The sequence below is a fragment of the Apteryx rowi genome, unplaced genomic scaffold, assembly GCF_003343035.1.
Source record: "Apteryx rowi isolate R43461 unplaced genomic scaffold, aptRow1 scaffold_15, whole genome shotgun sequence".
Taxonomy (NCBI): domain Eukaryota; kingdom Metazoa; phylum Chordata; class Aves; order Apterygiformes; family Apterygidae; genus Apteryx; species Apteryx rowi.
In genome coordinates, this window is record NW_020447752.1 from 1875094 (window position 1) to 1890526 (window position 15433).

General features: G+C 57.2%; 1 protein-coding gene across 1 annotated transcript in view; it reads right to left on the minus strand.

The window, feature by feature from the left end:
• The window catches only part of NCOR2 (nuclear receptor corepressor 2), a 222757-nt gene that overhangs the window by 82908 nt on the left and 124416 nt on the right, over positions 1 to 15433 (minus strand). Inside the window, exons 13-14 of the mRNA XM_026058822.1 lie at positions 11151 to 11205; positions 8579 to 8677 (exon numbers count right to left, since the gene is read on the minus strand). Coding sequence (XP_025914607.1) covers positions 8579 to 8677; positions 11151 to 11205 — 154 coding nt within the window. The remainder of the gene's footprint in view (positions 1 to 8578; positions 8678 to 11150; positions 11206 to 15433) is intronic.

Sequence of the window (15433 nt, forward strand, 5' to 3'; positions counted from 1 at the left end):
CCACCGGCGACTCGCTTCTCCTGGGGGCGACTCCAGATAAACAGCATTTACGGTGTTTTCCAGGGCCGCCCAGCTCAGGCCGAGGTCACTGCGTGCAATCAGGGAGGCGCAGATTAAAAACAGTTCGAGATAAGCCAAAGGCAAAAGGACGGAGCTATGCTGGCCCGGGTGCGCCGGGGGTTTGCTGGCTGTGGGAGCAGCTCTGCCGGATCGGGGCAGGGCGCGGGCGCGCTGGGAGCATCCCTCCTCTCCACCACCCGCACACGGGCGCAGAGGCCCTTGCTGCACCTCCAAGGGCTCAGCCCCCGGCACCCGTCTCTAGCGGTTCGGCGGCGAAGCCCCGCTTTGCTCCCTGCTCCAGGCCCTCGAGGTCCCCCCCGAGCCCGTTTGCCGCGGTGGCAGAGCGGGGGCGGAGGCGTATTTACCGCCGAGGCTCGGTATCGCGCGGCCGCTACAAATAGCGCCGGCAGCATCTCGCGGATCACGTCAGCCCTCCCCGTGCGGCCCTCGGAGACAGGCTGGATATAGAGCCCGGGGAGGACGGCTTATAAATATATACGTGTCATGTAACTGCCTCCCAGGGCCCGAAGCCTCTGATGTGACTGTCTGGAAGGCTTCAGCCCCTCCTGCCACCCACGGCCTGCGGAGCCGGGCTTCCCACGACCGCGCGCAGCACCCGCCGCTCCTGGGAGAAACCACAAATCAAAACAAGCCGCTGCCAAAACAGCGAGGAGAGAAGGAAGAACGGCTGCTGGCTACCAGGCTTCGGGCGCCCGCTTCCCGCGACTCAGCCTGATGCTGCCACCGGCCGCGGGAGCGAGTCAAAAATCAAAGGGCCGGGCTCACGTTTGACGAGGAGTGCGGTATCGAGTAAGGCTCAACATGCCCCATCGGGTGGAGAGCAGCAACGCTCCTACTGGGAGAAGCTGGGAGACCCTGGAGCGGCAGCGCTTCTCAGCCGGCGAACGACAAAACCTCCGCACGGCGCACGGCAGCGATGGGAAAAGCCTCGGCCGCTTCCCAGCGCACAGCGCTGGAAGGGCCCCGCAGGCCACAAAACGCTCGAGCGTTAGGGAACGGAGGCGATCCCTATCCTCCCCGAGGGTTTAACGGGGAACCGGCGCCCTGCGGCACGCGGGGGAGCAGGGCTGCTCCGGGCGGGCCAGGCTCGGGCACCGAACCCTGGGCTCATCCTCCGCGGCGCTGGGGGCCTTGGGGGCACGTGCAGCGCGGCCCCAGGGCGGCGCGGCCGCTGGGACGCACAGGGTCCCCGGGGGCTCCCGCTGCGCCTTCCGTAATCTCGTTAAAGCGCAGGAGCGTTGCACAGCGACTTGTACAGGACCCTGCTCATTTGCTCCCTCCTTAAACCGTCAAGGGCTTCGCCATAAGAGGAAATGTTTCTTTTCTGGGTCGCTGCTGAGTTTTTAAAAAAAGTGGTTTGATTGCTCGCGAAGGGAAAATGGCCAGAGGGGAAGAGCGCAGCAGAGATGAGCCCCCGCTCCGTCCCAGGCAGGGAACACGTGTTTTCCCTTCTCCGCGGTTTGCTTTACCGCACTCTAAATATACTGCCAGGCTCGATCGCTCTCCGCCTGCAGCTTCCAGGCGGCGGCGTGACCCCTCGAACAACACTGCAAGCGGAGCGGGGCTGGGTTGGCGATAGCGGGCCAGCTTCCACGCGCGGCACACGTGCACCAGGGGCACGAAAGCCCCGGCATCCCGGAGCAACCAGCTTTTGCAGGGATTTTCAGCCATGGCTGCTCGAGAAAGAGGCTCAGCAACGCTCCGAATTGCCTATTTCCCTTTGGCTCCGACCTGCTTACGGCTCCCAGTCAATCTTGGATCATGACTACAGAGAAAACAACACCTCTCCGAATCCCACCGCTTCTTTCTTTCGTTACCTCTCGCAGACCCGAGAGGAGGATGCTGCAATTCCCCTGCCGGGAGCAGCGGCTCCCCGGCTGGTTTCCAAACCTCCCTCCGCAGCTCTGCGGCCGCYGCGACTGCTCACGTGAGCGCAGGCTCGGCGGAGCGCCCGCTTAGGGACCGCATCAACCTGCTGCCGGAGAAACACGAGCCCGGACTCGGGGGAGGTCGGGAAGGGGGTGCTCACCTCGCTTTTAAGTGGCCGCTTTATTATTTCTGACTGCGGACGCAATCAGGCCACGCGGAGAGCTCAGCTGTCGTGGCTGGACGGTCTGCCACCGCGTGAGTCTGACGCCGTGCCAGCGCTGTCAACCGGCAGCACGGCCCTGCCCGGCTGCGCTGCTGCTCCTCCGCGGAGCCCGCGGATCATTCCTTTCCCAAACGTGGCCACGTGGTTCTCGCTCAATCACCCCCAAAACCGCAGCCGGGATTTGAGGAAGATGGGTTTGCATTGTGCCGGGCCGGTGGAGAAGCTGCAACGCGTTCACACCAGGGGACGGGCACTGCACACCTGCGTGGGCACGGCCAGGGGACAGGACTCGGCAGCAACGGCCACCYGGACCGAAGGAGCCTCGTCGGAGCCCCGGTTGGCACCACGCGGGCGCTGACGGAGGGCTGCGGGACGAGGAACCACAGGAGCTTCAGCACCCGCAGGCGTCGCACCCCGTCCACCTCTCCTACGCAAACACGCTGATGCTCGACCCATCGGCCACGACAGCCCACCCGGCTTTTGCAGCAAGGGCAACTCTTTAAACTGATTCATTGCATTTTGGGGTAAAAAAGCACATAAAGGTCTGCAACTACACCTGGCAGGAGGAGTTTCTCCCATCTTCCAAACAGAACAACGACTTACACGATTGCCCGTGAAGGCGAACCTCGCCAGGTGGAGCGGGCACGGCAAGGGGGAGACTTGCGCTGACCCTTCCCAAGCCTGTTCCCGAGCAGCAGCAATGGCAGGAGAGATGCGGTATTTTCCCAGAAACGACCCCTCTTCCTAATTGAATCCGGCCTCTTTTTGAGGTGCGTACTGCCAGCCTCTGAGCAGGGATCRCTGCTGCAAAGCAAACGCTCCCGCGCGACCCCAGCATGTACCGGAGCCCCGCTGCTCTCCTCGAGAAGGCGCTGGGAGCCGGCAGGGCGGCCGGGTCCGCCGCAGCCGGCGGCGCAGGACRGCGCCCGGGAAGAGCGGCACCGCCGGGCTGAGCACCACGGCAGCACGATGGGAAACCGCCCCGAACGCTGACACTCCCGGGACTCGTTTTCAGCCGTGCAAAGAGCTCCGTGGCAGGCAGCCCCAGCCGCCCGTCCACGCCTGCTCCTCCAAGAGTTTAAGCACTGTTTAAAATACAGGGCTCAAGTCAGCGCACACCGAAATGCCTTGCGAGGTAATKTACTGGTATTTGTGGCAGTCAAGTCTACCCGTCACATCCAGGAACGCGTGTGCATGATGCGCTGCGTTATTCGACAGTACTGGATGACCAACATCTCCTCTCTTTTTAGTGAGGACTTGTCAAACCCTTGGTCATTAACAAGGAACTGCTCCCTGGACTGATGAAAATCGAGTGTTTCCCAGAAATAAATGCTCATCGTTCATCCTCCCTGTTGTGCCTAACTGAGCAAGGGTATGTGCCAAATCTACGTTTTAAGCGGCAGCTTGGCGAGACCCCTGCAGAGAGGGAAGGGAAGGCTGTTTATCCGCCCCAGCGCGCGGAGCCGGGAACGGCCGCCGTTCGGGGCAGGGAGGGAGGGAGGGAGGGAGGGCCGGCAGCGGCACAGATCATTCGATTTGCTTTTTGGCAGGGGGCAGGGAAGAGGGTGGGCCTGGGAAAATGCCGCCAGCGCTGGCAGGACCGCGCTCGCGCTCCGGCCGGGGCAGGGTCCCGCGGCGGCTGTGCGCAGCTCGCCGCCCCCCGCCGCCTCGCTTCCCACGGGAAGGGCTGCGGGACGCCAAGCACCCCGGCCTCCTCCGGTACGAGTTTCCTTTGCAGATCGAATCCTCGAAAGYGCCGGAGTTCGCAGCGCCGGGCCCTTGCGCGGTGGAATATCTGAGCGCCGTCTGACAGCGGCACCGGGGGAATCGGCATGACAGCATATCCTGCGGGGCTGCCAGCGCCGGGCTCGCAGGGCTCCGTCCTCCCGCCGGCTCCGATTACTTCATCTGCCGCTGAATCATCATCCCCACCGCGGCCCGGTGGCTGATCCAGCCTCCCGGCCCCGCGTCTCCGTCCACCTGCGAGTGCGGACGCCAGCATTGTGCCGCAGCTCGGAGAGGCGCGGGAGCCCGGCAGCTTTGCCATGGGGGAATTCGCACGCACGGCTACAGAAACCACCACCGTTGTGCTACGTCCGTGCCGTCACGCTGCGGGCACGCTGTTCCAGAATCAAACCGAATCTATTCCRGAATAAAAACCCCCACACTCTGCACGGAATAATTACTACAGCTACTGCAGCCAGGCTCAGCACCTTGCCCAAAGAGCTAAGCCCAGTGYGATAACCACCCAGTATCAAATTCGGGGACCCCTCTAAGTGGGGCAAGAGTTGCAGTTTGAAATACCCCGGAGAGCGCAAACAGCCCCTGCGGGCAACGCAGCCACACACGGGGTAGCGTCACGCCGCCCTCGTTACAAGCTCATGCAAATTTATGCTTATTAATGTACATTGAATATTGGATCGGATTGTTTTACCATGACTCAAACTTCCCCCCGCCCAGTGGGAAACTACGTACTTCGAAGTCATTACTTTTAGCATCGATTCTCGCCTTTCAGGGTGAAATTACGTTCTTCACCGCAGAATGCAGAGGGTTATTTTAGAAAGGATCCTCATCTCGGGAGCAGGAACGCGGTTTCGCCTAACGATGCATCGGGCGCGGGTGCCTTTCATTCATTCGCGCCAGGAGAAGGCGGCGCGGCGCGGAGCATGCGCCGTGCCTTGGAACGCGAGGCTGCTCGTTTTCATGGCAAACTGGAAGCGGAATCATGTGAAGTCCCCGCTCTTGGCAGGAGGTTTTTAGCAATAAGTAGCAGCTTTATGAGGAATATCCTTTGCCAGGGGACCATCAGCCAAGGAGCAATGGGATTCTTATTTTTAATATACTTTTAATAAGTAGGCCACAATGATAATCTTGACACCAGAGTAGCTTTATTTCTACTCATAATTATCTCCACTTCTCTTCTCTCAAGCTCCCCGCAGCCTCCAAAAGCAAATAAGACCACCAACCTCTCCATGAGAAAATGAGCGAGGAAAGAGCGTAGGGCCACTTGAAACGCAATCTGTATCACAACTCATCTGCTCCTCTCGTCCGATAAGAAGCAAACCAGCCCCCTCCCCTCCGCCAAATCCATTAAATCCCACTTGTGGGGTTCAAGTGCTTTAACCCTTCCCAGCAGGACGGGTCACGTCAGCGCAGGGACCAAAGCGCAGCGTCCCCCCAAAGCTGCACCRCGCTCGCTGGCAGCCCCACGGCCTCTCCGTGCTTCGCCCCGCGCGAGCCCAGACCGCTGCCGGTCCCCGCGCTCTYGCCGCGCTCCGCCTGCCCCGAGCCGCTCACCATCTCCCGGGGCTGGGACCTCACGCAGGAACGGTGGCCCCGCGCCTCCCACGGCCCTGGTCCCCAGCCGCGCAGCCCCAACTGTTTGCAAGGCCACATGGGCAACGGGCTCAGGGAGCTGCACAGGGTTAAAAATAATCCAAGGAGAAAAAGAAGCTATTTTTAGGCCGGATTAGTTCCTCGCAGTCCAGTTCAGTGGACGGCCCTGCGCATGGCTGAACTGGGACAACAGAGCGGGGCTCAACAGGGGCAAACAGGGAGCAGACATGGCCAAGGTGTGGGCTGAGCCTGGGGGACTGGCTTATTTCTGCCAAAACCACCAATTTAAGTGGTCAGCATAGCTGGCCAGACCTCCAAAAYGGAGCTCACCTTCCCCCGACACAGGCAGAATTCAACCAGTTTACAAAGATGCTCACTAAGCAAAAATCCCACCCAGTGACCCAGGAACGTCCAACCACCACCCCAGCCCTCCAAACTGGTGGTAGCAAACCTCTCCCATGCTGGTCAGCACAGCCACCCGCTCAGCCAGCCTGGCCGGGGTGAGCAGGTCCCGTTGGCCATGTGCTCCGAGGAGACCGGGCTCCCTGAAGGTCGGTCCTGCGGCCAAACACCCGGCTGTGGCCAGAGCAACGCCTGCGCCTCATCCTGCCCCGAGAGCCGACACCGAGGGAGGGCGAAGAGCAGCCACCCGCCGGCAGAGTGGAGTGGGCCACAAGGGAGATGGGTCACCATTCCCACTGGCTTCTGCCAGCAGCTCCAATCTCCCCCCCCGAAGCATGCCCTTACCAAGCCAGCACACCGAGGAACTGGACTCCTTCCAGCCTGGCTTTCYGAACCTCCTCTTTATGCAGCACCACCGGAAAGGGATGCAAGTTACATATGGAAATACTAGCTGCATAGTAGCACAGAAAAGCACGTGCCTCCAAATCTCCCAAGGTCTTTGGGGGAGAGCTGCTCCAGGCCTGTTAAACCCTGTCTGAACAGCACAGCTACCAGAGAGCAACCTCAACACATCTCAGGGYGAGGAAGAGTGAATCCCGGCACAACCTTCTAGGCTGAACGCAGCTGCCCAGTTACCTCTCCCCTGTGCAGGGACTGCAGCCTGGCCCCTACACAACGCGCACTGGTGTGTAGCGACACGTATTTTGGCTAACCAGTCTCCACACCATCTTCACTGTGATCTCAGCAAGGTGACACCAAATGCAGATCTGACAGCATGTGTCTCCATGGGGCCTGCAGGACGTCCATCTTACACCTGAGCATCCAGCAGCGACGGGAGCGCTGGCTGTCCCACTCCCTCCAGAATCGTGGATCCAACCTTTCTTTCAAAATCAATAGTGTCCTGGTCGAGCTCTCTCAAAGGTGAAACCCACACACCTCAGAGCCCACCAGTCTCAGTGTCTCACTCATTTACAAATATTGCTGTCCCCTACTTGGAAAAGCACTCCTGTGTTTTATTACGGTCGATGCAAGAGGCAGCTAATCCCTACTTCCAAAGGCTAAACACATGATCTCTACTGCCCAGGCAGGACCAGCTTCATTAGCAAGAGAAAGTACCCTGGGAAATTCTGTAACTAGGGATACTTCTAAAAACCAGAACACAACCAGTATCTACTGAGCGCAGAACAGGCAGCTCTGCAGCCACAGAGGTACATTAAGGGAACAGCTAGGTGCAGAGCAGAGCAGTAGACTGCCCCTCTCCCTCCATCCACACTTGTTCCTTGCTCAACTTAACATTGAAACCAGAATTAGCTGTGCTAAATGTCTCCACCGCTAACAAGAAACAAATGTGGCCTCATGTTCTAGTTGCTGTGATCTAACAAAACAGACCATGGTAAACACTATAAAAATGTACTGGAGGGAACCACCCTGTGTTTGCTGGGAGAGGGACTGGATAATCTAATAGGGTTTTATCCATCTCTCATGTCTCCAAAAAAAAGAAGGGAAAACTGGGCCCCGTCCATGACATTCGTCATGTGCTAACTATTCTCATGTCTTAATGCTGCAGAAATCAAATTGGAGCAAGGCTACCTATCTCCCTTCCAATCAGGCTCTAGACCCAAGTGCTGCTTTTTATGGCCATGGAGCATGAGGAACTGCTTATGCCAGTGGTGCTACGGGACAGGCCAGTTTTTCCATTCCTATCCCCATGTTATCTGGGGAGATACTCCCTTTGCAGTCATCTCACTCTCCTCGTTAAGTGAATAAATGTTCATTTCACCGAGCTGGGGATTCACCAGTGGGATCTTCCTCTCGTTTAAAGCATCCGCTGGGACACAGCTCCTTYGCTGAGAGGCCAGGACCTCTCTGGGTACCTTGAGTGATCTCAGCAACAACACTGGCACGGTGACAACTTCATATCTAGGTCATGCAACAGCAAGGGGCGATTCAGTCACCTACCCCCAGGCACCTYGTGTTATCCGAGGTCTCCTAGGTACCTCTCCAGCCTCCTGCTGGTACACCAAAAGGGTACRGGTCTCTCCTAGCTTCAGCACTGAATCTGCCAGCCCCCAGGAGCATCGCGGATACCCTCAGACATTTCAAAAGCACTGCACACCTCTGTTCAGTAGGGCCCAGAAGGCTCTCCCACCCCACGCACTCCCCTCCCATACCTCTGCCACGGGCAGTCGCTGCCAAGCGGCAATCCCCCTCCAGCCACGCGCAGCACCGTCCCCGCTGGCTGCCACCTCCGGAAGGGGAGAAAGAAACAGGCCATGCTYGGGTCTCGCACAGACCCGCAGCCTCGAAGGCCTAGCTCACCTCCACCGGGCAGGCTGGGCAGCGGTACCACACAGAGCCAGCCAGGCTTTCCGCACTCACTGCACCCCGTTTTCAAGCATCCTGGCTTGTTTTTAAAGCTACTTAAGAGTTTGGGATGAYGACGGGCACACATAACTGCCAGGAAACAGCATGTCCTGAGCAGTGATACAGAGCAAACTCGCATGCCCCATCGCAGTCTGCGACCAAGATCTCCATTTGCGGGGGGAAGGGAAGAAGCATTTGGGATGCTCAGCCACAAGCTGCTGTTYGGAAGCTGCAGGTGTAAATCGCTGCTGCTCCTTGGTCAGCAGGAGGGACAGAATTTCCATGCACTCCTCCATCTCTTACCTGGCTCTTCCCACGCCGCCGGTAATTCCTTCTTACGAGGTTTTTGTAATTCTCATTCTTCTTGGTCAGGTAGTAATACAAGACGCAGTCCGCCACCGTCTGCAACGACATAGGCGAGTTAGGGAACAGAGCATTTTGGTCCCTCGCACTGTTAGCAGCAATATTGAGGCCCTGAGATAGTCATATCTCCTGCAGCTTCTGAAGATCTGCAGCAAAAATCGTTTCTCTTTGCCAAGCTGGTGCAGGCTTTGCGCACTGAAAGAGGGGGGCAGAGCACGCTGCCTGAGTAAAAAGCCCTGCACGGGGCTGCTGCTCTCCCAAGGGACGGAGCGGGACCCTTCCCGCAGGCGCGCTGAGCCGGAGCCGGGGCGCAGAACGAAGAGCAGAACCTCCCGCACCCCGCGTGCGAAGCGGAGCGAGGGGTTATCTCAGGGCAGGGGAAGGGCTGACCCCAGATGACTGCGGCAACTAAAAGCGGAGTAGGGAGAGCCGCCTGTCACCCTTSGTTGTAGTTACACCGCACGTAACCTGCCACGCGACTGTCAGCTAGCGTTATTTCCACCCGCTAGGTTTACTGGCTAACACACACACGACTTCCACGCAGACACGTCGAGCTCCCTGCATTCAGGAGCCGCTATCCAAACCCCCCGGTCAGCTCGGCAGAGCGCTGTCCTGGATCAGCCACGCTAGGAAAACGAGAGCAGGGCGGCTGGGACCTGGCTGCGCTCCCCAGCAGCACCACGACCCTGGCAAAAGTCCCACACACTGTGGGTCCGTGTGCAACTGAATGCTGGTCTTGGGCTCCGTGGCTGTATAAAGAGAAATAAACCCATAGACCCACAACGCCTGCAGGTGCCCAGGGACAGGGTGCTGCTGACTTCTCCCGCGGTGTCCCTCTCGGATCAGAGGGGTCAGCGGGCGGACGGGGCTGCTCTCTCCCACTCCTCTGCAAAGAGCAGGACCATTCGCAAACCAGATTGCAACTTTTAAAGCGTTAATTGGATTGCTTTCCAATCTAGCCCTGATTATACACACATACACACAAACACAAAAACTTACAGTCATCTGTTCCAAGGGCTAAGATCACTATTTTTTTTTATAATACAATTTAAAAATCTATTAATTCATTACATCGAGCCATACTTTGCATCTCTCTCCAACAGGATAATGGATGTGTTCTGTATCATAATTACAGCCTGATTTACAAACGAGTACAAATAAAATTAGAAGACATTTTACAGCTTGGAACACAGRGTGGATTGTGAGCATCATCCAAGTCCCACCACTTTCGGCTTTAACAAGTGGGAAAAGGCTGAAAACAGCCTGGTGCCTTACAGCGTGTTACACCAGATTGCTGCTGCCCTATTGTTTGCCTGCTGCTTTGGACAGGAAAGTCCAGCTCTCACAAATGATCTTCCCAGTTGAGTCAGGCAGAATCAGAGCGTAATTTAGGCTGGAAGGGACCTCTGGAGGCCACCAGGTCCACCCCTCTCAAAGCAGAGCGGTTCCCCCAGATTGAACGGATACTGTGTCCCAGCTGCTGCTGAAATTTCTGGAGCCAAAAGTTGCTCAGGCAAGTGACCACCACGCTCAGGCTGGCTGCRTGTCCACCCACCCCCAAGCCCAAGATCTCCGTCCTTCCTCCAACCCCGCTATCAGACTTTGAAATCCCTTCGCCTCTCTGTGCCTCAGTGGTGTAAAAGAGCACAGCACAGGCCATCTCTCCTGGGAAGCGCACTGCGATATGCTGGCGAAATGCTGCAAGGGATGGGCGAAGGCTATAACTAACTTCCAAGAACCAGAGAACAAGCAGCTCCCAAGCATTTCTTCCTCAAGACCCACCTCCCTGTCCTTCCAGGCCAGGTCTGTTCAGGGTCACCCGCATGGCCTGGATCAGAACAGAACCAAAGACTCACTATTCCTGCAGGTCTCTTTCAAACCCTTCTCCCACCAGTTCAATTAGCAGCAAATTGGGAAAAGCCACACTAAATGGGTGGGTAAGCTCAGGCCCTCCTGCTCTCCAACTGTTCCTAAAAACCAACGACTGATTTCAGTATTTTCAGAAGGGGTGTGTGTGTGTGTGTGTGTGTGTGTGTGTCTGTACACACAAGACCAAACTGAAATGCTGGCCTAATTGGGATTCACCCCATCTTCGAGCTCCCCTGCCCTAGGCAGGGAGGCCAGGCCGCCCCCTCCGCTTTGCAGCGGGCACAGCCTGATTTCGGCACCTCCTCTACGAGACAGGCTGGCGGATGGAAAACGCCTGCACAAGATGCTGGAAAGCAGCTTCCCCAGGCAGCGAAAGCGGGGGGCTGAAATGCCTACGCACCAGGCTGGATGCGCTCACGCATCCTGTGGCTCYGAGCTCCCAGGCTCTTCAGAGCTGACTCAGCCCCGTGTCTCTGCAGGAAGCCGGGACGTGCCTGGACCATGCTCCCAGGGGCCCTCAGCTACCACCACCCACAGGTGCTGGGGAGCTGCTAGATGCTCCAGCACTACCAGAAATCATGAGATGCAGAAGAGACAGCACGAGGCAGGCAGGTGGGTGAATAGAGAGCGCCTTGAGTCTTACCTTCCTGTCCAGAAAGGAAGCGATCAGGCCGAAGTTCTTCGGATGCTGCATGAACCTGTGGGAGAAGGACGGAGAGGGTTAGTGCGGCGCCAGGTTCGAGCTCACCCCTGCAGTGGGGCTGCCCTGCCCTGTGCGCTGGGAGCGGAGAGGCCAGCTTCTCCAGGGACTTGCGGGTTTGAGAAAATATGTGTCTGCTGATCAGCTTCCCAGAAAGACAGGAACTTTAAATTTAGCCCAGCGGAGTTTGGCTGATGGGGGCCCCGTTCTGCTGAGGTTGGTCGCAGGGTGGGAGGGCAGGAGGGGCTGGCAGTGCCTGACAGCCATCCATCACCCTGCTCAATCCCACGGCCACCACCGCCCAAGCCCTGGCAGCCCATCCCGATGGCAGGACGGGCAGGGCAGGCAGTTAGATATCAGACTGAGGCCTCAGGAATGCCAAACGCATTGAAAAAAAGGCTTGGCAAAGGAAAGAACAACTGGCCGGGTAATAAAAGCTGCCTTCCCTGAGGACTCACGATCAATGACTGGGAAGCCGGTGGCGCGCATGTCACTGCTGAGTACAACAGCAGGGCAAGATAAGAGAGGAGGGTGATGGTTTTGCTGTCATCTAAAGGGCAAGACAAGYGTTTTAAGCGAGGAGGATGTACGTGGCTTTGGCCTCCACGCTGCCTGTCCCTGCTTYGCCCTGCACCGCTCTGCGCCCCGCACGGCTCTGCTGCACAGTGCCTGGCTGGCCACGAGCCTCCTTGCATGACCCTGAGCCAGGCTGGGACATTAGAGATCGCCGTAAAGGAAGGAAATGGAAATCCAAGCCCCACGAGGAAGCACGGAGCTGCCACATTGCTGAGTTGCTCAAGAGCTCCCCAGCGGTGCGGAGGAAGGCTCCCTCCTGCCCGGAGCGCCCAGGAGGCTGTCAGCAAGCTCTCCCGCAGCTCCGGCAGCCGGCAGCARCCTGGGAAGGTGCATCCCCGCGAGGAGGGAGCTATCTCCAGGCGCAGAAGGAACATCTCRTCCAACAAATCCCATTGCCAAGCCGGTGGGAGCGGGCTGCAAAGCCAACAAGCCGTTGGCACAAGGTACTCCCAGCTGGCAGGACCATGACCAGGTGCAGTGCCAACATGTGGCGAGCTCCGCGAGCAGGGCCCTCGCGCCGGGGCTGGAGCTCAGCGCTGGCCTCCGCAGAGAGGCGCCCACCGGGCCGGGTGCTGCYCCGAGGAGCGGAGCTGGGGAGAGCGGTACTGCAATACGCCCTTCGAGCCGCAGGAGCTGAAGCTCTTTGCCCAAGGGAAACCGGGAAAGAGGCAAACTGCAGCGCGGGCGCAAGGCAGGCAGCTCGGGGAGAGCTCGGTACCTGGACCCCGACTCTCGCCCTGCGGGCAATTCCCTCCAGGCTGCCTCTGCTCCCACCCTGGCTGCCCAACTCACTGTCAGCCCACCAAGGTGTCTTCAGAGAGGGATGGCCCTGGCTCCAGCTTGACGTTGGGCTGTCACACACCCAGCTACGTCCTCCTTGATGCAGGGACTCCCTCTGTTTCGGGTAGCATTGCAAGAGCCCTGTCCTGGCTCAGTCGCCAGAGCAGGGGGACTTGATCTCCGTGGCCGCCAGCGCGAGGCTTTCGTGGGCGACCCCGCGAGACGGGGCGGGATGTGGGAGGTGGGCACCGCAGAGGACCGCAGTGGGAACGGGCTGCTCTGGCGCTTTACAGGGACTCCTTCAGTCTCTATCCCGTACGCAGCTGCAGCTTCTCTTCCGTCAAGTGTTTTGCAGGGCACAACTATCCAAATATAACACAGACACCCAAGGGAGATCCCCCAAGACATGTGGCTAAATAATAAGTGAAGAAAGAAGAAGCCACAAATGCTAGGGAAGAAAAGCAGCTCAGCTGCTCAAATGTATCGGGATCACAGCACGTATCTGAAGCTGGCTTGTCCTGTCACACGTGGTGCAAACCAAGGGCTGATCAAGGGACTGGCCATGTTATCACTGAYGCTAACACAGTGGCAGTGGGGTAACGCAGATGGCAATCCAGATTTTTTCACAGGCCAGGCCATGTTTCCACAGCGAGGGATGGATGCCCGGCACGAYGGGGCCTCGACGCCCGAGTGGGATTAAGTGGTACCACAATCACACCTGCTTCTTTAACGGCAAACCACGGCCAACCTGGGAGCAGGCTAGCGAAGTGCACGCAGCAAAGAGATCTGAAATTCTGCCCAGATGCAAATCAAATCATAACCTCCCTTGTGGTTAAGTTTTGAYGGCTAAAATGGGTTCAAACTTGGAGCTTGTTGGTCTTGCAACGCTGAGCTGTTTTCTCTGAGAGCCCCTGCAATTAGGGCTGAACAGAGCTGCACTGGGTTTTCARGATCTGTGGAGGAGGCAGGCTCCGAGTCATGACCACGGATGGCACAACTCTGGTTCACCGTAACACCTCGGGCCAGAAACCGCAGCACACCACGTAGCTCAGCTATCTACACAGAGGGGTCRGGGAGAGAGCTGCGGCTGGACTCCCTCGGCAGCCTTCCCTGCAGCTCACAAATACGGATGTTTGCTTAAAATGAGTTTTGTGAGAACCCTGAAATTCTTCCGTATTTATGCTTTGAGCTTCACATCACTCATGGTGATGACACAGAAACCACCATGCACAGCAGGATGCAAGAGCTGGGTGTGGATTCTTCCAGCCCCATTAGCCAGGCCTGGCCCCTCTATTAAAGACGAAGTAATTAGCCTTTGCGTCATTTGTGTGCAAGCCTTGCAGACTGGAGTATCACATTTGAAGGCTAATTAGCAATGAGGGTTCTCCTCTACAAAAGGCTCAAGAGTTGGTTTGCTTGTTTTGTTCCTTTTTGGTCTGTCTGGGCAATTACTTATTTCAGCTGCAAGCAGGAGGCTTCACCAGCAGGGAAACAGCAGAGGTATTTCTGACACCGAGTGAGGGCTCCCCCGATTTACCTGGAGGGTAACCCTGACTGTTCCTAGCTTGGTGTGGTGGAGATGAACATCTAAATTACACACCTAATGACCACCACCAAAACCTTGTGATCACAGCTCTGTCCCAATCTGCRGCTTCCCAACCACACCTAAAAATAATGCAAACAATCCAGCCTAGCCTCTGCTTTACCCCGGGAACCTCAAGGTAAAGGTGCCTCTTCCCCTCCCGTTTCCTCTGGGCACCTTTGTTCCTGGCTACGTCTACACTGTGAGGTTAAGAGCCGATCCAAAGGGAACCCGAGACGAGTAAGCCTCTTGATCCCCGTTTTCCTCCCTCGKTGCTGGCTGTGAGCCTGCCTGTAATCCACGGTGCTTTTCCACAATCGCTGGAGTCCACACTAAGACGGTGCTGCTGCGAGGGACGACGCTACCCTGGCTTACCTACCCTTACCCCACTTCTTTCACGTCCGTACCAGCGAGCCCCAGCAAAGCTGATCCTGCTGAAAGCTAAACTCCAGCTCTGTTTTTATAGACATACATGATACCCAGCCTTGTGCGTGTCCGTTCTGCTCAGGGCACATTAAAAATAAAAGAGCGCAAAGCTGAATGCAGGCACCAGGCACGCTCTGGTCCTCTGTGCGAACAGCACTGGAGTCCCCACCGGAGTAGGGGATAAGGGGGAAGTCTGTATCTGAGCCTCAGCCAGGACCCATGCTTAACTGACAGCAGAGTTGTACCCAGGGAAGGGATCGAAATTCTCAAATTGATCTCAGTCATTAAAGCAAAGCTGTTTTCAAGCACTGCTTGCAAACAGGAGAAAACACTGCAGACAGAGTTTGCATGTGTCTGATGTGGGAATGCAGCCATGGAAACAGCAGCTGGTGGCAAATCCTACAGACAGCAGGATGGAGTGCTGAGGGAAAGGTACAGCGAGAGGCGGCTGCAAAATGCAGCCTGAGGGTGTCTGAATGGGTTGGTTTGATGCTGACAGCCCCAAGAACCCCCTAGACATGCAGTGCCCAAAGAACATGTAAATCCAAAAAAACAGCAGTGCATGGAGCACTGACTTTCACTGGCTTTATCCTTAAACTGGCTGATACAATAGGTCAAGTGGAAGCAGAAGAACTATTACTTTTCTGCCACGTAGAGGGAGGGGCAGGATTCAGGGCAGAGCCCAGACCGCTAACCATCTGGGTATTCATCATGAAGGACAAAGATTTTTCTGTCCTAAAGGTTGTTTTTTTTTGCACCCTGGTACACTTGCTGTTGATTTCTTAACATTACAACCCGACCTTCGTTTTCAATATAGCCAAGGTGTAAAAAAAGTAACTTTGGGTAAGAAGGATCACTCTGT